The 26,942-nt window shown below is 46.5% G+C and overlaps 1 protein-coding gene and 2 long non-coding RNA genes across 5 annotated transcripts; 1 reads left to right on the top strand and 2 right to left on the bottom strand.

The window, feature by feature from the left end:
• GATA1 (GATA binding protein 1) lies at nt 1-25,307 on the top strand. Of its 3 annotated transcripts, none has more exons than XM_083483139.1 (6): nt 1-1,678; nt 16,093-16,306; nt 17,604-17,987; nt 19,001-19,146; nt 19,354-19,479; nt 22,603-25,307. In XM_083483139.1, exons 2-6 carry the CDS (start codon nt 16,135-16,137, stop codon nt 22,915-22,917), a joined length of 1,143 nt encoding a protein of 380 aa, XP_083339265.1. In that variant the 5' UTR covers nt 1-1,678; nt 16,093-16,134; the 3' UTR covers nt 22,918-25,307. The 3 variants fall into 3 exon arrangements, with proteins under 3 accessions (XP_083339265.1, XP_083339266.1, XP_083339264.1); XM_083483140.1 differs by having other exon boundaries at nt 2-1,133; XM_083483138.1 differs by having other exon boundaries at nt 9-1,151.
• Nucleotides 9,197-23,794, bottom strand: LOC310697017. The gene is made up of 3 exons (XR_014520851.1): nt 23,666-23,794; nt 17,807-18,085; nt 9,197-10,583 (listed from the first exon to the last, which is right to left on the bottom strand). It is a non-coding gene; the product is annotated as an uncharacterized lncRNA (long non-coding RNA).
• LOC310697043 lies at nt 22,143-22,664 on the bottom strand. Its single transcript, XR_014520899.1, has 2 exons — nt 22,549-22,664; nt 22,143-22,517 (listed from the first exon to the last, which is right to left on the bottom strand). It is a non-coding gene; the product is annotated as an uncharacterized lncRNA (long non-coding RNA).
• Nucleotides 25,308-26,942: the final 1,635 nt, after the last annotated feature.

Here is a 26,942-nt window from a genome sequence, read left to right as displayed (position 1 = left end):
GCCCTCGGTGCTGGACCTCAGTGTCTGGGCTGGATGATGGGGGTGGAGACGCTCCTTCAGGTATACAGGACCAAGGCCGTTTAGGGCTTTAAAGGTCAGCACCAACACTTTTAATTTTGCTCTGAAATGTACTGGGAGCCAATGAAGATCTTTCAGGACTGGTGTTATGTGGTCTTGGTGGCCACTCCCAGTCACCAGTCTAGCTGCCGCATTCTGGATTAATTGCAGTTTCCGAGTCACCTTCAAAGGTAGCCCCACGTAGAGCACATTGCAATAGTCCAAAATGCTTGGCTACTCTTTTCAGGATCCATATAGAAACACAGCGGGGAGGAGGGCAAGTAGGTGGGCAAGCAGTGGTCAGGATTCTCCGCCCCCCTCTCTGCACAACCTTCAGTGATTTCTCCATACATGTGAACAGCTGTAACAAGATGTCTGCTTCTCTCAGGGTGGGGTGGGGGAAAATGCTCAGCTACATATCTCCCTCCACGGAAGGCTGAGCAAAAGATATCTTGTGCTGGTGGATCCAAATAGCAAGAGATAAGAGCATAAAAGATACAGGAACTTGCATTGCTGACTTCCTACCGTCTCACATTCTCTTTTCTCCCTGCACAAGCCCAGGCCCCAAATTCACCCCATAGATTGGGATGAGATCTAGGAGTTTGGGCTTCCAGGCTTGTCACCAACCCACTAAATACAGCTCCCCCTCCAACCCTTGATACAATCTCCAGAATTTTTGGCCCTCTAATTCTCCCGCTCCACACACTTGAACTTATCCCTTGAATTGTTTCCAAACGAAGGGTGTTGGTTTTATTTGGTCTGCATATGAGTTTTTGTGTATTTCCTCCAATTCCCTCTCCCTCTTCTTCATCCTCCTTGCCGGTCGCCTTTGGAGGAGGCGGAGACATCACTTGGGTGGTTGCTGCTGACTTTTTTTTTTGGTCATCGGTCCCCTCCCTGTTGTGTTCAGTCTCTCTCTCTCTCTGTCCCACCAGTACAGCCTGGGACATCGTAGGAGGACTTGGTTGAGGCACATCAACCGGCTGAAGTGGTGACACTTTCTCCAGTGTCAACCCAGCCCCTTCCCCACGCTTTCTAGGCTCCGTGGACCAAGACGCGTTCAAAAATTTGCCAAGGTTTTTGCTCTGCACCAGGTCAGTTTGATTCAATGCATGCCCAAATTCCAGTTGTTTGAAGGACAGTTGTTGATTTCTCTTTGAGTAATGGACAAAAGCGAGGAATTGTTAAGAATAGTAATGGATATGGCTAGAGGAATGGGGTAGACAGAAAAGTAGGATTGCAACACGGGTGGATAGGGCAAAGTGCTGAAGATGAGACGTGTTTGGCCTCAAAAATTTATCCTCTGCTTTGGATGCCCTTCACTGCTACTGTATTGTTGGGGCTGAGAGAAGTGCACTCTGTACATGGGTAGAGGCAACCTCATCATCGTTATTATTTTGCATGGTCTATGTCTGAGCTTTGGGACGGAAAAGAGCTTCAAAGGCTTAGCCCTGATGTTGGCTGCCTTGGCACAATGAACATTTCCAAGCATGGGTCGGCTAGAGACAAGGCAAACTTTCCCCTCTTCAAATGAAAAGGGTGTTGGAAAACTGGCAGTGCATGGCCAAAGTGCAGTGAGTTCGAGAACGCTAGACGCAAAGCAATCACACAACGGACCGAGGTATAAATTGTCGGGAATGTATATGGTTGACTTGATTTTTTAAAAAGTTACATCTAGATGTGATTATCACTCCACAGATTAAAAGGGAGTAGTGGTAGCCTAACAGATTGTGATAACTGAGACGAGGGAGTAAACAGATTAATAGATGAGCTAACCTCCAATCTTTGTCAATTTCTAAGTCTGATTCGATGGTGAGTCAGGGCTTTGAACATGGAGAGTGAATTCAAGAAAATAATCCTTGTAGATCCTTTGGGAAAGAGTTAAGGCCACAATCCTATAAACACATACTTATTTGTGCCTAGGTCTCACTAGATCGCAGGGGACATGTTTCTGACTCAAACAGGCATAGGCTCGGGCAAAATGTGCTAGGTTTTGAGTTCTACTATTTACAGTTGTGCTGGAAAGTTAAAATAACTGCACCAAAAACCCAGAGCAGATCTACAGTTCCTCGCACCAACTTCTAGTAGCGGAAATACAAACTCCCAAATTTCATTTAAAAAAAAAAGGGCAGAGAATGAAGTGAATCAGGAGCACAGAAGCAGAAAAATGAGCATGAAAGCCGTGAGAGAAACACATTGGGATGGCTGAGAAATGGCAGAGCAGATTTGTTGCAAGTGAGAAACACAAAGGCTGACAGAACCTGCCGAGGTCAGAAAGGTGCCTGCAAGAACACAATGGGGAAGGGGAAAATTGCCTGGACATGGCAGAGAAGGCAAATGGGAAGGTTGCTGTTTGTGTCAAGATGCTGAAAGGATCAGTGTTGTGCAAGGAAGGGAAGAGCGCAGGACTATTCTTAAGTGTACATAAAATTATTAAATAACAACCCCCTGCTTGGCAGGGGGTTGGACTCGATGGCCCTTGTGGTCTCTTCCAACTCTATGATTCTATGAGGAGCATTATTGTTATTGCTTGTTATTATGGTATGTATTTTTATTTATTTTTTGTATTTTAATATTGTAAACCGCCCTGTAATATTTGGGTGAAGGACAATTTAGTAATTTTAATAATGATAATAATAATAATAATAATAATAATAATAATACTACAGTGGTACCTTGGGTTAAGTACTTAATTCGTTCTGGAGGTCCGTTCTTAAACTGAAACTGTTCTTAACCTGAAGCACCACTTTAGCTAATGGGGCCTCCTGCTGCCACCGTGCCGCCGGAGCATAATTTCTGTTCTCATCCTGAAGCAAAGTTCTTAACCCGAGGTAATATTTCTGGGTTAGCGGAGTCTGTAACCTGAAGCGTCTGTAACCTGAAGCGTCTGTAACCCGAGGTACGACTGTAATAAGTAGCATGGGGAGAGGACAGGGACTGCGCACTAGAAAAGCATTGTGCACTGGAGGCAAAACATGCCACCCAGAGTTCCAGACCAATGCCGTGGGAGTTTCAGACAAGCACATCAACCAGTTTCTTCACAGATAGACATGCTTTCCCACAAGGGAACGTTTGATCCTCTTTTGCCCTGTTTTGATGCTGCGCTTCGTGCAAGCAAATAACAATGGAGTTTTTGCATTCACTTTGGAGACCATTTTAAGCAAACAATCTAGCAGCTGCAGTCCTATGTGCAGCGACTTGGGAGGAAGTCCCATTTGATGCAGTAGGTTTTACTTCCACAGAAATATACCCAGGACTGGGCTGTTCTTAAGCCACCCATGGCAAAAATGCCCCAAGAATTATACGTGTGAAGGAAGCCGGTCAATGTGGTGGAAGGAAGTCGGTCCTTCGATGTGGGGGGACTGGGTTCGAAAAACCCTATCTCAAACAGAAGCAGTGACTCACTTTCTCATCTGTAAAATGGGAGTCACATCTCTATTCGAAACCAACTGACTTGTACGGAAGTCCTGTTGGTTCCAATTGAACTCCTCCTCATGCAAGACAACGTTCTGAGGATTCCACCCTGAGAGTCACGATTGGGAAAGACAATTAATAACATTTAATATTAATTTATTTCATTGGAACTAGGATCATCTCTACAATATATCTGTTAAGTCTTTAAAGTGCCACAAGACTCTTGTGCTTTTAGCATTAATGTTGCACATCAGAGCACCCAAACTGCTTCATGTGCATTATCTCAGTCATCCTTAGAACAACCCTGTAAGGTAAGCCAGTAATATTATCCCCACGTTGCAGACGGTGGTGGGGAAACTGAGACTGAGAGAGTGTAGCGTGCTTAAGGACCCCAAGGCTGCATATACACCGTGCATTTAAAGCAACCCCAAAGAATCCTGGGAACTGTAGTTCTCTCAGAGGTAAACTGCAGTCCTGAGAATTCTTTGTATGTGTGGTGCGCATTCTGAACTGGGGACTTCCCAGCTCACACTCTTGTTCCCACACTGCACCAAATATGGAAATATTGCCACACACACACACACACACACACACACACACACACACACACTTAAGCTTTAGAGATGGACATAACTCTGTACAGAATGATTCAAAACTAAGGATCAAGCCACATGAAACTGGTGGCTACAGAAAAAGAGTGGGTGAAAAACCCCTGCATGAGGAAAGGATAGTAGAATGACCTTGTACTGGGAAACTCATCAGGTAGAAAGAAAATGGATGGATGGATAAACAGAGAGGACAGGTAAACAGGAATGGAATATAGTGAAAGGATGGGACACATGTTAATTTCTTTTGCTCTCCATATAACCACCTTAACATCTGATCCCAGAGACTATTCCATTTGCCTCTAATTTTTTGTCCTGGTAAGGATCCAAATGGAACGGTGGCAGGAAAATGGGAGTTCAAGAAATGGAAGTGGGATGGGTTTTCTATTCTTGTCTCCTGACTTCTTAAGACTTCTCGGTCCCACTTTTCCATTTGGGATCTATGGAGTTGGGGCAGGAGTAGAGGGCCTGAGAGGATGGACTCTACTAGAAAGAGCAAAGCCAGGAAGTCCTCCTGGTTTACCTTCTGCCTAGGCTCTCGGACACCTGGGTTCTTTGGAAGGTCCCATGTTCTTGTGAAGTTTCTGAAGGGGGAAGCTTTAGGCTGAAATGCAAGCCGGTATCTCTGTGGGAGCAGCATCTGAACGGTTTCAGGCTGGATTAAAACTGCTGCCTGTGATTCAATAGTGTCCCGATAACAAATACCCCACAGATAATTATCTGAAGCCGGTGAAGCCGGTGATAAGTTTCTGGAAGCATCTCTCATGCCCAGCTCGGTAACAGTGTGCAGAGTGCAGTTACTAAATGGCTATGGGAACAACTGTAATTTTGGTTGAAATGAAAATATTCAAAAGGAAATTTCATTCCTGCTGATAAGGACTGGTGTAGCCCAGAGATAAGGTGATGCCTTTGATGCGTGTGGCATGGATGTTTGTGGCAGTGTTGCTTTGATGTTTACAGTGGTAGCTCGGGTTAAGAACTTAAGTCGTTCCGGAGGTCCGTTCTTAACCTGAAACTGTTCTTAACCTGAGGTACCACTTTAGCTATTGGGGACTCCCGCTGCCGCTGCGCTGCGATTTCTGTTCTCATCCTGAAGCAAAGTTCTTAACCTGAGGTACTATTTCTGGGTTAGTGGAGTCTGTAACCTGAAGCGTCTGTAACCTGAGGTACCACTATATATGTATTTGTGTGTTTCTGCGTGCACGTGGGGACACACACACACACACACACACACACACACACACACACACACACTTACATAAAGCCTAGGACATAAGTTGTTTGGGGCTGTGCTGTATGGCATATTTCACATTTTCAGAGATGAATACAGCACAGGCTCTATTTTAACATCCCTATTTTCAAAAGAAGTTTCACTATTTGAGTTCTCCCCCCCCCCCGATTATTACAGTGATACCTCGGGTTACTGACACTTCAGGTTACAGACGCTTCAGGTTACAGACTCCGCTAACCCAGAAATAGTACTTCGGGTTAAGAACTTTGCTTCAGGGTGAGAACAGAAATCGCGCAGCAGCGGCATGGCGGCAGCAGGAAGCCCCGTTAGCTAAAGTGGTGCTTCAGGTTAAGAACAGTTTCAGGTTAAGAACGGACCTCCAGAATGAATTAAGTTCTTAACCTGAGGTACCACTGTACACATTGTTGAAGTCTCTCATTGACCTGCTATAGATACTGCATTTATTTACCCTGCCATAGTCTGCCCTCCACTGGTTGACAATCCAACAAAGCATGTTCCTTATTGACTTCAGGACCTTCTATAGTATTTAAATTCAGAATTTTGTCCCTTTGATTAGAGATGTCCCGGGGGGGGGGGGGAATGCTTCTTCTACAATATGTTATCAAGAGCAGCAGCTGCAGTGTATGAAATGATAGAGAGTTGTGCCCTGCATGGTGTCTTCATGTTCATGTTTATACACATATGAAGGTGCACAAGAGGCAAGGTGTGTTGTCCACCTCCAGTCAGAGATTTAATTGCTGGAGAGCCCAGGAAGGGAGCTGAACCCTGATGAATGATTCTAGCTGCTTGCACTGACAAATTTCCTGAAATGCAAAATTTGGAAAAGCAACTTACCTGGAACAGATAGCAGAAATTAGTCATTATCCCTGGTAAATAAAAACATAGGAAGCTGCCTTATACTCAGATCACTGGCCCAGCTAGTACTGGCCAGGGTTTCAGACAAGGAACAATCCCAGCCCTAGCAGAAGAGGCTAAGGATTGAACCTGAGTCCTTCTGTATCAAAGGAGATGCTCTACCACTGATCTGTGGCCCTTCCCCAGTAAGAATCACATAAACGACTGGTGCGTATATTTCGGACCCTTTGGACTTGTGATTTGCTAAGCTGAAGACAGCACAGCATCTGTGGCCTGCCATCTGCTTGACATTGACTTGGGCTTTTGACATCAAAGGTGGGAGGCAGGAAAACAAGATTTACTAAGCCCCTGGAAGGCCATCTCACACATGGTTGGTGCAGATTGCATTCTGCTAGTGGGTGACAAGTTGTGAAGGCCTGTTACACATTTTGGGGAGTAACGATGGATTCTAGGGCCCCATCTGCACCATACATTTCAAGCAGTATCACAAGACATGTGTGACTCCAGCACTGTGACCCTCTAGTCCAGGGGTCTGCAACCCGCGGCTCCGGAGCCGCATGTGGCTCTTTTACACCTTTGCCGCGGCTCCGGGGCGGATACTAGCGAGGGGAGGAGGCGCATTGTGCATCCCGACACTCCCCACTGTGGCGGGCGCTGTACTGGCTGTGACGTCGCATGGGGGCGGTGCGTGCATTAGTCATGCACCGTCCCGACGTCACCTTCCCGCCGGCCCGCTACATTGTAAGGGGCATGTACGCTGGTCACTGTTTTGAAGGGGAGTGAAGAAGACACACACACAAAAAGGTAACTTGTTAATTTAATGTTTATTTCTATGAGGAGGAGTAATTCTGAGGGGTCAAACAAAGAAATAATAAAACAAAGTGACAAAAAAGTTATTTTTATAATGACGAGTTTTGCGGCTCCCAGTTTTTTTCTTCTTCAGAAATGGGTCCAAGTGGCTCTTTTTGTCTTTTTTTATTATAAGATATTTATTAAAGTTTCCAATTTTATACAAACAAAAAAGAAAAAACAAACATAAAAATATTAAAAACACATAAATTTCATAACTTATTTTCTTGTGACTTATTTCCCCGACCTCCTCATACCTCCCCTTCTTGTATACCCAGTTTAAATTGTTTATACAGCAAATCCTTATCGCCACATCTTAAATTATTATAGCTTTAAATTCTTGCTTACAAAAAGAAAGTCATTTTATCATAGTTACAGCTTGAAACCGCTTAATTTCAATCCAGCATCATTCAACATTCCTTAATTTTACAATATTTTTGTAGATAGTCCTTGAATTTTTTCCAGTCTTCTTCTGTCGACTCTTCTCCCTGGTCACGGATTCTGCCCGTCATTTCTGCCAGTCCCATACAGTCAATCAGCTTCATCTGCCATTCTTCCAAAGTGGGTAGGTCTTGTGTCTTCCAGTACTTTGCGATCAGTATTCTTGCTGCTGTTGTAGCGTACATAAAAAAAATTCTATCCTTCTTTAACACCAATTGGCCGACCATGCCCAGGAGAAAGGCCTCTGGTTTCTTCAGGAAGGTATATTTAAATACCTTTTTCATTTCATTATAGATCATCTCCCAGAAAGCCTTAATCCTTGGGCACGTCCACCAAAGGTGAAAGAATGTACCTTCAGTTTCTTTACATTTCCACAAGTGGCTCTTTTTGTCTTAAAGGTTGGAGACCCCTGCTCTAGAATAACAAAGGGGACCACCACGGCTGTTACAGCTACGGTGGAATCTCCATGCTCAGTACTGTGGGGAAAGGCTTTGCCCTTGTAGTTCTCAACAGATTGAAGTCACTCACTGACAGGATCTATCCTGAGTCACAGTGCAGCTTTAGAGCTCAGAGGTCTACAGTAGACATGCTTTTCCCACTGCGCCAGCTGCAGGAGAATTGCCGAGAGCAGGAGATGCCCCTTGTGCATGGCCTTTGTCAGGTCGTTGACCTCATCAGCTGAAAATGACTCTGCTCAACAAGATAGAAAGCTCACCTAAGCTCCGCGAGATGATTGTGTCCTTCCATGAGAACATGTGCGACTGTCCAGTATGATGGCTCGTCCTCAGCAGGATCCACAAGGACATGCTCTGCAGGGAGCTGGCTTCAGGCACCAGGTCCGTTGGCAGACCAGCTCTGCAGTACAAAGATGTCTGCAAATGTGACATGAAGGCTGCCAACATCAAGCACACAGTGTGGGAATCCCTGATAGATGACTGCAGCTCCTAGAATCATAGAATCATAGAGTTGGAAGAGACCACAAGGGCCATCGAGTCCAACCCCCTGCCAAGCAGGAAACACCATCAGAGCACTCCTGACATATGGTTGTCAAGCCTCTGCTTAAAGACCTCCAGAGAAGGAGACTCCACCACACTCCTTGGCAGCAAATTCCACTGTCGAACAGCTCTTACTGTCAGGAAGTTCTTCCTAATGTTTAGGTGGAATCTTCTTTCTTGTAGTTTGGATCCATTGCTCCGTGTCCGCTTCTCTGGAGGGGCAGAAAACAACCTTTCTCCCTCCTCTATGTGACATCCTTTTATATATTTGAACATGGCTATCATATCACCCCTTAACCTCCTCTTCTCCAGGCTAAACATGCCCAGCTCCCTTAGCCGTTCCTCATAAGGCATCGTTTCCAGGCCTTTGACCATTTTGGTTGCCCTCCTCTGGACACGTTCCAGTTTGTCAGTGTCCTTCTTGAACTGTGGTGCCCAGAACTGGACACAGTACTCCAGGTGAGGTCTGACCAGAGCAGAATACAGTGGCACTATTACTTCCCTTGATCTAGATGCTATACTCCTATTGATGCAGCCCAGAATTGCATTGGCTTTTTTAGCTGCCGCGTCACAGTGTTGGCTCATGTCAAGTTTGTGGTCAACCAAGACTCCTAGATCCTTTTCACATGTACTGCTCTCAAGCCAGGTGTCCCCCATCTTGTATTTGTGCCTCTCATTTGCACAGCCAGACAGAGACAGACTGTCTGGCTGTGCATCCATAGCAGTGAGCAGAGAAGAAATGACCACCGGGAGGAGCGCAGGGAGAAGAAACGCTGTGGTGTATCTGCAACAGCACAACCAGATGCCTTCCTCTGCCCCAGCTGCAACAAAACATGTCTCTCCCATACTGGTCTGTACAGCCACAGCAGGCGCTGTAACTCTCCAATGATTTGACTTTGCCCCTGATGGCCCACTCTCGAGATGGACAGATGCCAACATACCACTTTGAACAGCTGCTTTCAGAAGGGGCAACTGAGGGGAGGGTTACATGTGTTTGCACATATATGGTATAGGAATGTGAGCTGCAAAGTCTTGCATTCAAAAGTAGCCCCAGCCATGAACTCACTGACTGGCTATAGGCAGTTTCAGGCTTCCCAAATACAATATGGAGATAATGACCATGTTTGGATGATCATATCTTGCCTTTGAAAGCTGAGATATGAGCGAGCCTTTCAGCCACACACAGAGCTCCTTCCATTCCTCTCTTTGTACAAGCAAGCAAAAAACAACGTTAAATCTTTTCGTTAACCATCACAGGAGTTGCCAATGTGATCTTCTCTGGATTTATTGGACTCCCAGCAGTCCCAGGCCAATGGAACTGTAGTCCAACTGTATCTGGAGAGTAATAATTTGGCAAACCTGATTTGAACCAGGAAACCATGGTTAACAGCTTCAAAACAAGCCAAAGTATTAAATTGTGGTTTTGAATTGGCTTAATCTCTGGGCCTGTTTGGAAGCTGTTAATTATAGTTTCCTGATTCAGATGAAATGGGAAGCTATAACAAATTGAAGACTTCTTGGTTTCTGAGAATCAAAGACTTGTAGAGTTGGAAGGGTCTGCAAAGCCTGGTGCAAAAGACCCGGGATTTGGGGTTCTTAAAAAATACCCCTGGCTCCCTCTCTGCTGCTGCTGTTTGAAGATGCAGATTTTTAGACAGACATGGATGTTAAGACATGCTGCCGAAGATGCTGCAAAGCTGTCAATTGAAACAATCTCTGTGTTGTTGTTTTTTAATATAATCTTTATTATTTTAAATTACACACATATACAAAGAATTTACAACCTCATATTACAAAAAGAAAATTAAAGAAAAAAGCAATTAAGAAAGAAAAAAAGAAGAAAATACAAAAGAAAAAAAGAAAAAGCAGATTTACATACATAGAAAAGCATAATCTTCCTTGTTAACACTTAAATAAACACCTAAATAAAAAGACTTCTGACAAAACAAGTCTTCCGATCATTCTCGTTGTACTATTTATACTGTTTTTATCTGGTTTTGAAGTTTGTTTTTCACTGTACTGCCTTGCTGTCATTTTGTTGCTCGCTTTAATATGATTTGTAAGCCACCTCGAGCTCCCTTGGCCCAGGACGGGGGCTGCAGAGCAGGCACAGCGCTGCAAAAAAGTACAGCAAATACCCACATATAAAAATGTGTATCTGAATTCCGCAGCCCAGCCTATGACTCAGAATCTGGTCCCCCATTCCCCTCCCACAGAACAGAATCGAGGAGGTCCTTTAAAGGCCCCAGAGGTGCAAAGGGGGAGGAAATGAATCAGAGGACAACAGCGCCACTAGTCCCACGTTCAGAGGAAGCTGGCATGCGTACAAGGTTGATTTCAAAAGGCTTCCTTTGGTACCCCATGACTGAACACACTGCAAAGATCGGGCGATAAGGCCTGGCACCGGATCCAACTGCCATTCACAGGGCAGAGGAACAGGGTCCTAGAAAGATGTAGCTGAGGATGCGGAGTTTTCTGCAGGAAGTCCCAAAAGAACCTGGCAGGCAAGGAACTGCAAGCTCTGCTGGAAGGGTGCTTGTGAATGGCAGGTTAACGCGATGGGGTCTTGCTACTTCCAGCAGATCTGAAAGCAGGTGGTGCTCCCTTGGGGCTGGTCCACTAGGGCACATGGGGCACTACCCCATCCCCCTTAGTCTTTCCTCAATCACCTGCCAGTGTGGTGTAGTGGTTAAGAGCAGTGGACTCGTAATCTGGTGAACCAGGTTCGCTTCCCTGCTCCTCCACATGCAGCTGCTGGGTGACCTTGGGCCAGTCACACTTCTCTGAAGTCTCTCAGCCCCACTCACCTCACAGAGTGTTTGTTGTGGGGGAGGAAGGGAAAGGAGAATATTAGCAGCTTTAAGACTCCTTCAGGTAGTGATAAAACGGGATATCAAATCCAAACTCCTCCTCCTCTCCTTCTTCTTTCTTACAACTAGCCCAGGGGATGACTCTGCCTGCTAACTGCCTCTTCTTTAAGGCTTATCAATACTTAACTTTTGCCCTGTGCTATCTGGGCACAAGTCCACACTTGAAAGCTCCATGTCCAAGCGCCCTGTTTTTGCCCGCAAGCTTTGCCCATGAAAACCGGCTCTTTAAAGCTGAAGTGCAACAAAAGGCAATTCAGGTTATGCATGGGCTGCTGTTTGCTCTGGTTCAGCCCCCAAATTGGCGTCCTGATTTGAATCCCTACTACCAAAGCTGAAATTAGCCAGAGTGTAAGAGAGAAATAGGACGCGGGTGACGTTGTGGGTTAAACCACACAGCCTAGGACTTGCCAATCAGAAGGTCAGCGGTTCGAATCCCCGCGACGGAGTGAGCGCCCGTTGCTTGGCCCCTGCTCCTGCCAACCTAGCAGTTCAAAAGCACGTCAAAGTGCAAGTAGATAAATAGGTACCGCTCCAGCGGGAAGGTAAACGGCATTTCCGTGCGCTGCTCTGGTTCGCCAGAAGCGGCTTAGTCATGCTGGCCACATGACCCGGAAGCTGTACGCCAGCTCCCTCGGCCAATAAAGCGAGATGAGCACTGCAACCCCAGAGTCGGCCACAACTGGACCTAATGGTCAGGGGTCCCTTTTAAGAGAGAAATACAAGCACAATACAGACATCTGTGTTTCCCCCAAAGGAGTCTCAGGTGATAAACATTGCTTTTCTTTCCCCAGCCCTCCCCAATTTTAGCCTCACAATTTTAGCTCTGGGAAGCCCAAGAGAGTCCTGCCCCTGCCACCCCCCAAAACATAAGCTTTGTGGCTGCCTGGGGTTTTGAACCTAGGTCTTCCCTGTCCTTGTCCAGTCTTTGCTTGACACGCTCCAAACTCAAATAACCCACACACTTCTTTTTTTCTGGAGCCTCATTAGATCTGGAAGCTGATATTGATAACTAATGGAAAGATGTCACTTCTGAGAAAGAGACTGGTTAGAGAAAGAGATAAGAGGAAGGGAGGGTGAATTGCAGAGTCACTAGGAAAGGGGTTCCTCCAACAGGCCCTGGACTTCTCTGCCCTCCTTGGGCAAAGGAGGCAAATCCAGAAAGGCGTTGCAAGCACTGCTCTCACCTGGGTTCTCATTAAATCCAACTCCCATCTAAGCACAAGGCCCCGGTTGCTCTCCACTGCCAACAGCCTTAGGAAGAGCCAAACCTGCGCTACATTTATCATGCAATTCTTTTTGTTTATCCCGTGGGAATCTGTTGCTGTGCCCCAATGTATCTTTGCCATGCTGTTTTAATGGTAGGGATCAAAATGGGGGCAATGTGTTCCCATTTTAACACTGTAGAGCGCTAAAGGATGGGCTGCAAAAACCAAGACGTTCGCCACCTCCCCACCAATCCATCCCAAACATCTTTTGGACAGAGTTGCAAATATCTGGTGGAGGCCCAGATATTTCTACACCCAGGGCTGACCATAGTGTAGGATGCCATCTCACATCTTTTCAGGTGGACACAGTTGGCCTACCTTCCCACTTTCTGTTGATATTTTCACCCCCTCCCATTGCGAGAATCTCCTGACCTGATGTTTTGAGAAAGGAGGGGGCAGAAACTGCTCTTCTACTCTTCCACTCCTGACTGATTGCCTGACTCTGTGTGTGGAGAGAGTCTTATCTATGTAGTGACTAGATGGCTGAGTGGGAGCTGTAACACTCATGCAAGCCGGTAGTTCGTTAGTTTGTAGTAGCTGATAGAAACAAAAGAAGTTATGCTTCACAGCTAATTCCACGTTATTTATACTCTGCTGAGTCTGCTGCTCACAGTTGTGAGTCCAGGGCACTGAGACCTGCTTTCCAGGACTGGAAGGTCTCTGAAAGTGCTCCAGTCGCCTAGCCCAGTCGGGGCAGAACCAGTTATTGAGCCCAGTCGCTGACATTGGTTGAAAGGCATACAGTGGTACCTCGGGTTACAGGCGCTTCAGTTTACAGACGCTTCAGGTTACAGAGGCTTCAGGTTACAGACTCTGCTAACCCAGAAATAGTACCTCGGGTTAAGAACTGTACCTCAGGATGAGAACAGAAATCTTGTGGTGGCAGCAGGAGGCCCCATTAGCTAAAGTGGTGCTTCAGGTTAAGAACAGTTTCAGGTTAAGAACGGACCTCCAGAACGAATTAAGTACTTAACCCGAGGTACCACTGTACTGACACTTTCCTCTCGTTCACACTCTGAAATCATTCCATTTTCTATCACCACCCCATTTTGGGCACTGCATAATCACAGAATCTTAGAGTAGGAAGGGACCCCCAAAGGTCATCTAGTCCAACCCCCTGCAGTGCAGGAATCTCAGCTAAAGCATCCCTGACAGGTGGCAATCCAACCTCTGCTTAAAAACCTTCAAGGAAGGAGAGTGCACCATCTCTCAAGAGAGTCGGTTCCACTGTCAAACAGCTCTTACTGTCAGAAAGTTCTTATTGATGTTTAGTCAGAATCTTCTTTCTTGCAACTTGAAGCCACTGGTTCGAGTCCTACCCTCAAGAGCAGGAGAAAACAAGCCTGCTCCCTCCTCCATGTGATACAGCTGAAAAAACCTTTATTATTATTTTTAGCCTCTCTTGCAAGCCAGAGCTCATTCTGAGCTTTAGCCAGCCTGACTTCCCCCCTGCAACTGTTGGCTACTCATGTATACTCCTCCTTTGCAATTTCCCCTTTCTTCCTTTTCTTATACATGCCCTTCTTAATTCTCATCTCATCTGTAAGCTCTTTATGCAGTCACACCGGTGTCCTTTTATTTTTCAGTTCCAATGTGGTTTAAGGATAGGCTGCCGGGTGGAGAACTGAACACGCAGAGGCACACATTTACAGATGTGATTCTAGACTCTGAAACCTAGAGCTGGTTAGAAATGCTTGGTTTGTAGCCAATGTTGGTCCTATTTTGTAAAGACCCATTGGAAATAATGGACATGACTAACTTTGGTCCATTCATTTCAATGAGTCTAACTCTGAGTGGAACTTAGTTGATAGAAACCCTTGTGTGTAACTGCAGGATGTGTTGTGCTTTACAAAAGACAGTCCCCTCTTTGAAGTCAAAGTTTGATTTAAGGATAAGGGAGAACAGCAGAGGCCTTGACATTGTCCATCAGCAGTTAGTAGCGCCTGGTCAGCAGACGGAGCAGGCAGCAAAAGCTACCTGCTGTCTTCACCACAATGTTGATATGTATTCTATTTCTATTACAGTAATTATTTCTACATTTGTGTGAACATATGAACTAGCATATTACAATGTTGTGCGAATTGGATGCCCCTTTTGATTCTTTTTTCTTTTTCGTGATGCAGATCCTCCTTTTTGGCAATACATAACTGGCCAAAAAGAAGTGCCAGTAGCACAGCTTGTTATTGTTGCTTCTGCAAGCGGCAGTAAGAGTACCTCCTTAGGTAGACTGACCACCATTTTGCACACCCCATAATGCCCCAGGCCTGGCATCGTTCTGGGACACTGTGGGAGGGAGGAAATGGTTGGTTGATTCTCTCTCTCTCCGTCCCTGTGTGTGTGGAGATAGTCAGATAACATTTCTGCAGAATTGCCTTCTTTTTTCTGGGATGGAATTTTCTCAGAAAAATGTCTTCTGAGAAATTTTGGCACCGCTTTAGTTGAAAGGGGGCAGGTGAGCAAAGCAGCATTAATATTATATTTATTTGCTATTATTATTACTCATACTCTCTCATCCTTTGTGTGCAGTCTGGATACTGCACTATGGACTTTGAAGTGGGATTTTCAGGTCACCTCCACAAAGACTAAAATGCAATATGGGGCAAACTTCAAACTGATCTTGGTCTGAAGTAGCTTGGTTGCCAGCAATAGAGCTGCTAGGTATCTAAGAACTGGCACGCTCAGGAATTGGCTGCCACATCTACTACCAAGAACAGCTGCCAAAGGAGGAGGAAGAAGAAGAAGAAGAAGGAGGAGGAGGAGGAGGAGGAGGAGGAGGAGAAGAAGAAGAAGAAGAAGAAGAAGAAGAAGAAGGAGGAGGAGGAGGAGGAGGAGGAGAAGAAGAAGAAGAGGAGGAGTAGTTTGGATTTGATATCCCGCTTTATCACTACCCTAAGGAGTCTCAAAGCGGCTAACATTCTCCTTTCCCTTCCTCCCCCACAACAAACACTCTGTGAGGTGAGTGGGGCTGAGAGACTTCAGAGAAGTGTGACTAGCCCAAGGTCACCCAGCAGCTGCAGGTGGAGGAGTGGAGACACGAACCCGGTTCCCCAGATTGCAAGACTACCGCTCTTAACCACTATACCACACTGACTCTCATAAGAGGAACATAAATATATTTATTACTGGATAAATAGTGTTGCAAAAGCCCAGTGCCTGCCTCTCTCTCTGGCAAGAGCACATGGGATTACAGGCACACACACAGGGTCTGTGTCCCTTTGGTGAATAGGTAGAAGACACGGTGGAAACTGTCGTGCTTTAGGAAATATGGTTTATTCACCTATTTACACCTTCAGTCATCCAGAGGGCAACACATTGGCGACCTCTGCTGCAGAGTGTTCTGGAAGTAAAGGGGAAGCAAGATAAAACTCATGAATGCTGGTTCTAATCACTAGGCCCTAGCAATGTACTAGATCTCATTCACTTCTCAGTCAGGAATTTGGACTCTCCTTGTCTCATGTGCCATGCTTAAAAAAAATAAATTCATTGCAGGTTTTATCATCTGCAGAGGAAGATTCCAATTAAGAACAGACAATGGATTATTCTACTGTGGGGAATGAAGATTCTGCCCCCCAGTATTTTGAACATCCCCATTTGCAAGCAAATGATGATGCAGACCTATTCTTTCCTGCTTCAGAGGGGGTTGATGCTGGTGCCATGCCCACCTACTTCTCTCGTATGTCTGAATCCTACAGACACTCTCCAGGTAGGTATACAGTGGTTGCAAGAGGTTTAAACATACTAAGCAGCTGATCCCAATACCCTCCCCACCTCCCTCTGCCTGCAAGCTATTAGCCCTTGTAATTACCCTTTTGAATCATAGATGGGTATGCTGCATTTGGCAAAGGCCCTCTGTGCACTCAAAGAGACTTTTACTATTACTTTGGAGGCAAAAGTAATGTGTTAGTGCATCTATGTAACCGCCTCCTTCTCAGAATTTCTGGCTGATGGGCTTACAGTGATACCGTTGTGTTTTTACATTGCAAATATTAAAGTATATGTTGAACCTTCAATTTTAAAAAAACATCAACGTTGTGGGCTGCTTCTATTCAGGGTTCCTGACAGACTGTTATGCTCCTTCCCAAGATACTCTGTTCCATTACCTCCCCCAACCCCCATTTTCCATACCCCCCACAAAAGGTACTCAACCCCACCTAATTCAGTGGGACTTATTTCAGAGTAGTCATGGCTAAGATTGCAATCTCGGCATTGTATGGCCATTCACAGTCCTCACTGTGGGAATGTGGATCCAGCCAGAGGGCTGTATCCTAAACTGGCCCACCTTTGAAAGGTCCACCCACCAGTCAATCACTTGATGTCATATTACAGCATGTAGTTCAATCTTAAACTTGCAGCTGCAAAGGAAACTGCTTTGAGGTTTTTCCTTGCAGTCAAGGAAGGAAGGAATTTTATGAAATAAAAGTAAGGGAAGGAAGGAAAAACTGACTCCCAATTCTTCCTTTACAACCATGGCTTGCATTTTTTTTTGGGGGGGGGGACACCAAGCCATGCCTGATTCATCCTTTTGAATTTGGTACCATGGCTTGACCTGTGCTGGATGTCATGTGACAGGTGGCCATGGACCAAATGAAGAGGCCAGGTTAGCCTAATTACACCCACAATTCCCAGCACCCTGAACAAACTACAGCTCACAGGCTCCATGTCCTTTAAATGTATGGTGTGAAGAGAGTCTGGGAGCTCTCCGTGGTGCTGCACCACCCGCCCTCCAGCCCGGCGGAGGCCTCCATGGGGCCAGAACAGGACAAGAGGCTGCATTCTTCTGAATACTGGTGCGTGCGTGTGAGAGGAGCGAGGCTGTCCCTATACCTTGACTGCGGGCTTCTTGGAAGCATCTAACTGGCCACTGCTGGCAACAGGATACCGAACGAAGGAGCCCCTTATTCTGATCCAGCAGAGCCTGCTTGGCCAACTCTAGTGTAGGCCCACTGCCCTGAACACCTGCACACCCTACTTAATGTTTCCTTTTGTTTCCTCTCCCACAGTGCGGCAGTTGTATCCCATCCTCAATGGTTTGCAGTGGGTGGATGGGCACCCTTATAGCACAGCAGCTTGGGTCTCCAGTGCTTCTGGAAAGCCCCACGCTGGACTCCCAATCTACACCTCTGCCACGTCCTCATATCAGACCCTCCAAGCGCCTCCCTCGCCCAAGGACCTCAGCCCCGATGACAAGGGGAGTCCCAGGTACCTGGAGATGTTGAAGACGGAGCGGATGAGCCCCACGCATGCTGAACTGCTGCCTTTAGGAACCCCGACTGGAGCAGCTTACGCAATGGGGCAGGACTTTGGATACTTCCCGCCATCTGGGAGTCCCCTGACAGCTGGGTATTCCCCTAAACTACGGGGGGCAACACAGCTCTCTCCTACTGGTGAGGATTTTTGCTGGGGGACCATCACATGGGCTGCGGAGCAAAGCGGGAACGATGGGACACAATGGACTCCAGACCTCTTTCAAAAGCTCGCCTGCCTGTAAAACAAAAACACCTTGGTAAAATGGTGCAGACTGGAGAGGCAGATTGTGCGTTTTCAAATTTGTTACCAAAGTTTTGTACCAAAGTTAAAAATTTGCATCAAAATACTTTTTTCATTTCAGTCCTAATGTGAATATTTAAATGCAGGTTGTTGTTTGTGGTTTTTTTTTAAGAAAAACCTAAAAATGCCAAATGTGTGGATCACTCAGATTACATTTCCCATTGGGAAGTTTGGCCATGATGTTGAAAGAGTTTATGTACTCTAGCCAGCGCAGCTGATCAGCACTTTTTTTGTGCTGCTTGGATGTCAGAGCTGACCAACCATGAAGCTGTTTACCAGAGGCAACCACAAGACATAGTCAGCGTAAAAAATGTGTTTAGGAGAAGCGATATCTACAGGCAAATCTATAAAATGCTAGAGTGCCTGTGGCTTAATCTTGGTCATGAACTGCCACCTCTGAGCTGCAAAGTTCTGCTCATTAAATGTAGAACATATTTCTTTCCCACATTATACTCTGCATATGCTTAGCGGCACAATAATTATGACCTTACAGGTTCCAGATCTGGACTCTGGCATTGAAAACACGTTCTGGAGCTGACCTCTTAGGTTCTAGGATGAGCTTATAGGCCAAGACGGATCCATAATGGAGATTAAGCTCTAGCAGCATTTATTAGACAGGCAAAGATTGGCTTCCTTTACCCATTATGTAAATGAATTAATATTCCTCTACCCAAAAATCATTGTTCTTGGCGTCTTTCTTGCGCTTTCTCTGTCTGGCCTTCTCCAGCCTAGCACTGCATCAGACATGCTGCTAGTAGCATCTCCTCAAAGTGAAAGGCCTCATGCCTGCCCCCCTCTGAGCTATTCTGCCACTTCCCCACCGACTGCTTGTCTCCATCTCTTTCCTCAGAGGCGCGAGAGTGCGTGAATTGCGGAGCCACAGCCACGCCTCTGTGGCGAAGGGACGGCACTGGTCACTACCTCTGTAATGCCTGTGGGCTCTACCACAAGATGAATGGGCAGAACAGGCCTCTCATCCGGCCAAAGAAACGTCTGGTAATATATTTTTATGTTCAGGGCAACATTGAGGCTTGCAGAGGTACATTCTGGTGGGGGGGGGGTGCCTGGAAATCTGACTGACAGAGGTGGGCAGGATTGGGTAGGTAGGAGAATGGAGTGGCGTGGCTGGACTCCCTGCAACAGTTTGTTGCAGGTTCCATTTGTCGCTGTATGTAACAATCTTCATCGTATTCAACCATGCAGATTGTCAGCAAGCGAGCCGGGACCCAGTGCAGTAACTGCCAGACGACGACCACCACCCTCTGGCGCCGAAACGTGAACGGAGAACCCGTATGCAATGCCTGCGGTCTCTATTTCAAGCTGCACAATGTAAGCCAAGGCAATAGGGGGTTTGGTTGATGGAATAAGGGCATCTCAGTGTGATTGTGTCCAGAAAACTGGATCTGGAGTGTCTTGATAACAGCCTCAGGATTATCTCATGAATGCTTGCTTGCTTCTCTCTTGCACTCTCTCTTTCTCTCTCACAAACACCCATTTAATGGATAAAAAGCATTACACTGATTTTATGTTAAGTTTATAGAAAGATAAAGCATTCCTCGTGCAATATGAACTTAATTTCACAAGCAGCCGTCTCAGGCCTACCTGGGTTCTAGATACAAGTACTAGGTCATCAGCATACAATAAAACTTAAGAGTTTTTGGTCGAGAATTGTGACAGGAGCAAACTGTAGGCCCTCCAGTTCTTTAACCATGTCATTAATATAAAAATTAAACAGGTAAGGCGCCAAAATGCATCCCTGTTTGACTCCAGTAATGGTCTTAATTCTAGTGGTGAGATGGCCAGCCAGATCCACCTTTACTTGTATTGATGTGTCAGTATATAATGTTTTGATGAGAAATAATAGACGGAGGCCTATATTTCTCTTTTCCAATTTTTGCTACAATGCATGTCTTGGGATTGTATCGAAAGCTGACTTTAGATCGATAAAAGCGACATATAATAAGTGACTTAAGGACTGTTTTGGCCTAGTAGACCTGCCACACCAAATAAGTGTGCACAACTGTCCTCAAAATCTGCATTTCCCTAGAACTGAGAAAACTCATTTGTGTCATTAAATACCTCCCCAAATGCTAACCTTTTCAGAATGCAGATGTTTAGTGTGCTGTGATAGCTGTCAAATTCTGTCTGCAAGCTGGTGGACAGGATAACAAGAAACGGTACGGCACTGTGGACAGGGCTGCATGAGCACTGAAACAGGAAGCCTGCTGTTCAAACCCTGGCACTGCCATAAATGCGTGCCATGGCCTCAAACGAGCCATCCTGACAAACTACACTTTATTACTTAAACCTGATGGTTTCTTCTTAAGATGTTTTCAGAAGGGAACCTGCAGAAGCTTCCCCCTTTGCCCACCTGTTTTCTGCTGCCTGGACCACCTGTAGCTCCTAACAGCAATTTACCGTATTTTTCGTCCCATAGGACGCTCCGTCCCATAGGACGCACCTAGTTTTTTGGGGGAGAAATAAAGGGGGGGAAAATCCCTTTATTTCCCCCCCAAAAGCAGGTTGGGGAAACCGAACCAGGTCGAGGAACAGCGGGATGGCGGCGCTGCGCCTCCCTGCTGTCCCCCGAGCTTGTGGGGCTGGCCCATGTCTGCCTGGCGCGAGGGGCGCTCTGCTTCAGGGCACCCCGCCCGCCGGGCGGCAGGCTGCTATCCGCAGCGTGGGGAGCCCTGCGGGGAACTCCTGCAGGGCTCCCCACGCTGCGGATGTGTTCCCGAAGCGCCGGGCGCTCTGCTTTCAGGGTGCCCGACGCTCCGGGAAGCAGGCTGCTATCCGCAGCCTAGACATCCCTGCGGGACCTCCCGCAGGGCTGCCTAGGCTGCGGATGTGTTCCCGAAGCCTGGAGAGCGAGAGGGGTCGGTGCGCACAGACCCCTCTCGTTTTCCAAGCTTCAGCGAAAGCCTGCATTCGCCCCATAGGACACACCCAGATTTCCCCTTCATTTTTGGAGGGAAAAAAGTGCGTCCTATAGGGCAAAAAATACGGTATATGGCCCAGAAACTTCCTGAAGCTGCCTCGTCCACCTATTCCATCAGCATTCCTTCCTTCTCATTCTTGTCCTCCCTATTCTTTCGGGCTTTCTGAAGTGTTTTTGCCCTTGTTGTTTCAGAATAAGCAGAATAAGCCTTATGCACCTTTCTGTGCTCTTGCAAATGGCAATCTGTGGAAAGCCCAAATTGTTGTTTGCTCTAATTGAGAGCTAAAAAGCGGGTTTCTGTGGCGAAAGATTGGGGCAGGAGAAAAAATGACACATGCTTGGACACGAAGCTTTTAAGTGCAGACGTGTCCCTGGAAAGAGCAGGACAAAAGTTACGTGTGGATAAGCCCTGAGTGTTTTATTTGATAAAAGGTACATAGTGTTGTGTCCAGTCATACCCAGAGCGGATCCATGTAAATGACTTGGCTAACTTAATGCCCCTTAATTTCAGTGGGTCTACTCTAAGTAAGACTTAGTTGGATACAACCCATGGATTTTAAAAGAACATGTTCCCTCCTAGTTTGCCTGTTTCGGGGGAAATAAATCTGACCCCCACCCCCAGATGTTTGAGAACAAATTGGTAGGCTTCTGCCATTCCCATGTTGCCTTGAGGAGGACTCAAATTTGGGTGACTTTATACTGCTCCAAAGGGAGCACCTTCAGTACCCTTTTCCCAGACCAAGGATGTGCCTCTCCCATCGTCCTCAGATCCTGGGGTTGCCTACCCTGTAGCTTCTCCTGCAGAGCTGTCATGGCCAGGAAGCAGGATGAAGCAATTGCCTCAGGCTGTGGATCCGCCAGCTGCCACAGACATACATGCTCCTGCAACATGCACCCCCCCCATCTGTTTACTCCTCGGGCTGCTTCAGGCAGTGTGCGTATGTGAAGTGGCATTTTTAGCACACTAACGTCAGGAAGGAATTGCTTTCATTTGCTTTCCAGAACAGTAACTGTATCGTTATGTTGCACTACAGCAAGCAAGCAAACAAAATAATAATTATTATTAATAATAATTTTATTATTTATACCCCACCCATCTGGCTGGGTTTCCCCAGCCACTCTGGGCGGCTGACAGTATATCTAAAAACATCAAGTGTTAAAAACCTCCCAATACAGGGCTGCCTTCAGATGTCTTCTAAAAGTTGTGTGATTCTTTATCTCCTTGACATCTGAAGGGAGGGTGTTCCATAGGGAGAGCACCACAACCGAGAAGGCCCTCTGCCTTGAGAAGTGATCCTGTCAAACCTGGTGGAGTTTACTTCTGAGTTAGTATGGCTCCATAGCCAACCCTGCGCCTCTCTGCTCTCTATCTGAACCATGCACCTGCTCTGCAAACAGCTATTGCTCTGGCCTCTTCTTTATGATCTTCCTGCGATTCCTTCTGCTCGCTGGCTCTCGACCACTCTGCGGCACTGCTCTCACGCTCACTCACGGCTCCATCTTCTGCCTTTCAGGTGAATCGTCCCTTGGCAATGCGCAAGGATGGGATCCAGACCCGGAACCGCAAGGTCTCTTCAGCCAAGTCCAAAAAGCGCAAGGGGAATTCCGGGGAAGCTGCCATGTCCACCCCAACCCCCCTGGAGTTGATGCCAGCGCCTCTGATGGGGGAAGAAGCAGCTGCCCTCTATACTCTCAGCCCCATGATGTTGCCAGGACATTTGCTCCCTTTTGGACCCAATCCACACCTTCTAGGCTCTCCACCAGGCTTTCCTCCACAGGCTTCTCCTGCCCCACATGGCTCCCCTGGGGTTGTTTCTGCACTGGGGTAAAGAGCCCCACAACCACACAACAACCCACGGCATTCATGTACAGTGACTCTGGGACCAATAAGCAGGGAGGGCACATCTCTCTTGATAATTTTTTGGAGCACGTGTATTAACTGCTTGCAGCATGGGCGCCTTGGAAGAACAGGAGAAAAGAATAACAACGGGAGGGTGCTCTGATCCCGCAGCTCGTCATCAGAGAAGACATATATTATGGGGTAGTTCCCCCAAGCAGCGGATGAGGTGGTGATAAAGCAGTCGAGCTCTTTTCCAGGCTGAATGTGCCACTTCATACCGCAGGTGAGAAATGCTGGGGCCGAATGCTTCCCCATCGGGGAGCAGGTGGTGGGAACATGTGCTGTCCATGCAAAGGAACACAGGATGCTGTCTCACACCGAGCCAGACCACTGGTCCATCTAGCATTTGCTACACTGACTGGCAGCAGCTTGCAAGGATTCCAGCCAGAGGTCTTTTCTGGAGGTGCTGGGGGTTGAACCCAGGACCTTCCGCATGCAGAGTATTTATGTTACATTCAGGCCATGAAGAACCAACGGAAGGACAACCCTTCTCTCTGACATCCACTGTTTCCTATGCATGGAAGAAGATTTTTGTGCAGTCCCTCCACCTACTAAGCCATAGACGGAAGCGAGCTACTGATCCCTCCACCCATCTTTAAATTGCTGCTTTCCAACTATCTCCAACCACATTCTCTTCCTTGCCTATTTTGCTAAGCATGCCCAGCTCATTTGCGTACCTTACATACAGTATTCCAGGAGTATCTGCGCCTGCTTTTCTGCCCTCACACCTATGTTTCCCCGTGGAATAATTCGGATGAGTGCTCTGCGTGTGGTCGGATGCGTCCCCTGCAGCCTGGATTGCATGACAACAGCAAGTTCACAATGAGCACCTGTCCTCTGCACCTCCACCCCTGCCAGACTGGTGAATTGGCCCATCATAAGCAAAGCACATACTTTTACACAGTGCCTCCCTTCTTGGCTTAGGGAAGAACGTGTACAAATGCAAAAAGAAACCCAGTTTTATGCTTGTGAGAAATAGTGCTTCCGCTCACCCTATTTGTCATGTATATGGTAAACGGGCCCTGCCTTTTTAAGTCAATCACCAGGCTTAAGCCAGTCACCCATCCTGAATCCTCCCTATGTTCCTGTATATCTGCCTGCAATGCCCCCCCATTATGTATCTCAGCTCTCTCCCCCCCCCCCCCGGGCAAGCCAAGACACTGGCAAAAGTGTGGCTATCAGTGTGGCTATCAGTAGAGATTTGAGGAAAAGATGTTCCATGTACATCTCAGCTGCTCACTACTGCTTGCCTGTTGTGGGACACGGAGTTTTGTTTTGGGACTCCTTCGCCTTGGGGAACGCTGCACTCGGGCACGCCACTCCCACCTGCAGTGTTGTTGAATCCAGGAAAAAAACACCTTTCCACTCGTTTCTGCTGACTGTCTAAACCGACCCGTTAAAAATTAGTTGCTGGGCAGGGCAGTTTGTACATTTGTACTGGAGTGAAGCGACTTTTGTCCTGAACGATCTACTGAAAAAAGGGGGAACATCCATCAATGTCTTTCAATTTACAAAGCAAACATGAACACTCAGGATCTCTTTAACAGTTAAGGCACAACTAATCTGCTTTATTATGTACTCCATTTGTAACCCAAAGGGTCGGACCTGGAATTAATTCACCTCTGGCTGCCATTGGCTCTGACTTCACCTCCTGTTGGCCTCTCTGCCTTGTGCCCTACCACTCTCAGTGAGCGTCAGATCAGAGTCCACCTGGCTTATCATTATTTTGAAAGGATTCCAACTATAAGCAGACGCTTATAGTTGGATAGCTAGGTGTGGACTAGGGATTCTGTGGCCCTCCAGATTTTGTTGGACTCCCAACTCCCACTGGCACTGCCCAGCATAGCCAATCGTCAGGGATTATGGGAGCTGGAGTCGGGGGCGGGGGGACGGACATGTTCCCTATCCCTGCACTAGGCAGGCCACCCAAAGCCATCTGGTGATCTACAATTTGACTACCTTCCACCAACTCCTGTTCCATCCTGGTATCTCACCATTCACCCATCTTTTAATGCATGCAAGGAATTAATTTATCCGCACCTCAAAATCCATCCTGAAATGCACTGGTCCAAATCCGCTTCCCTGTACATCTCCTAATCCTCCCTTTCCATGGGTATATTCATTCCCATTTCTAAAGCATCACAATAGGAGACAAAAAAAGAGGAGGGGATACATGCTGACCTTGAGCAGAGATAACGCACCCTGTCGACTCTTCGCTGGCTTTGTAAATTTGCCACTGAGCTTCCATTGATGCCCTGCTCTTTGGGGGTTTAAATTTGTTTCAGAGGGGGAAACATATATACTAATTTGTATTAACAACAGAGGTGTGTGAGTGAGTTTTGTCTTCAGCAAGTTCCAGCTATGGCATGGCTTGGGCTGCCCAGGAGGAGCTTCCACAGTAGAATGCCAGCTTCTTCAAGTGCCTTCAGTATTTTTTGTGCAAAATTAAATGGATCATGGAGACACATTATTCCTGTAAAAAGGAGTGGGGAAGGTAGAGACATGTTCAGCTACAATAGACCTGCTCTCCTGATTAAACATAGTCCACCAAGGAACATAGTTTATGCTGCACACCTGCCCTTCATTCAACAGCTTACAACAATAACAGACAAAACACCAAAATTGTAATAAAGCAGCCTTAAAACCAAAAAACTGGTTAAAATATGAAGCAGCAGTAATAACAACTGACTCTAGAACCACACCACGGAAATAATACCATTTAGGGGCAAAATATACATTACTTGTGCTGCAGCTACTTATAAGAAAACAAACAAACCCAAGACCCCATTCTCCTCTGAAAGCCACTTTTGAATAAGGAAGATTAACATCAGTGAAGTGGTGGGAGGCTGCCCGGATTGTGCCTAGTTGTACTCACAAATGCCAGCGTCCCAGATCCCACTTTTCCCACAATTTCACCAACAAGGAAAGCTGTTGATTCTAGTATCAAAGCTAAAAAATTGATATCCTTCCAGGGAAAGACCACACAAGTTAAATGTGAGTTGCAGGCATTCAAAGTCTGAGTCCAGTAAAACCTTTAAAACTAAGGGCCTTCCTGATGCCCCCTTTATTGTGCATCCATGATTATTTGTACTCATGATGCTGTTGGGGCAGTCATATATGACCCCTCTTTCAATACTATTGGCGCCTATACAGGTTTTGGGGTGGTTAGACTGCTTCACTTCCAATCAGTGCATATCTTGTTACTTCCTGCTGAAATTTATCCTACTACAAACATGGGGGCGGGCGGTGTTTTCCCACTTTTGTTGTGCTACAGTCTGTCTGGCCAGTGATCCTGTGGCAGCACAGGGGAAGCATTCTAGAACATCTAATGAAGCAGAATAAATCCATACTAATGCAATATTATTGTATTGATAACGTTTTGCAGAATGCCGTCATAATGAAACACCAATCTGGACCGACCCTGTTTTTTCCTAAAAGCACAACAAAACAATTTGTAAGCTATAGCCTACTTTTCCAGATGCCAGACACCTCAGCCGAACTTCCAAAGTTCCAAAGCGTTTTGGAGATTATTATAAATATTTACTTATGGCGCTATCATTGCACATGGATAACAGAAGAAAGACAGCAAGTCCCTGCCCCAAGGAGCTTACTTTCTAGTGCCTACATTTTAGCAGTGGGCAGAGGTAAGGGGAGAGGGAGGTTAATGAGATATATGGGTAACAAAAGGATGGGTCTGCACAAATGCAATTATGTGTACTTAAGCTATTTTTCAGTTCAAGGTAAAGATTCATGAAGCAGGTGGATTTTGAGAGGGATAAAGACCAGCAAGGAGGGGAAATGGGCAAAAGTGTTTATGAGACAAGACTTGTAGGTAGCAGATTGTGGTGGAAATACTCTCCATTGGTGTGGCTAGCCTGTGGTTGGACTGCAACTCCCATTACCACTCACCACTGGCCATGCTGCCTGGGAGGGAGCAATGGGTGTTGGAATCCA

This window comes from Podarcis liolepis, assembly GCF_965112155.1.
Source record: "Podarcis liolepis genome assembly, chromosome: 17".
NCBI lineage: Eukaryota > Metazoa > Chordata > Lepidosauria > Squamata > Lacertidae > Podarcis > Podarcis liolepis.
Note: the sequence above shows the minus strand (reverse complement) of the source record. Positions and strands in the feature narration are given on the sequence as shown.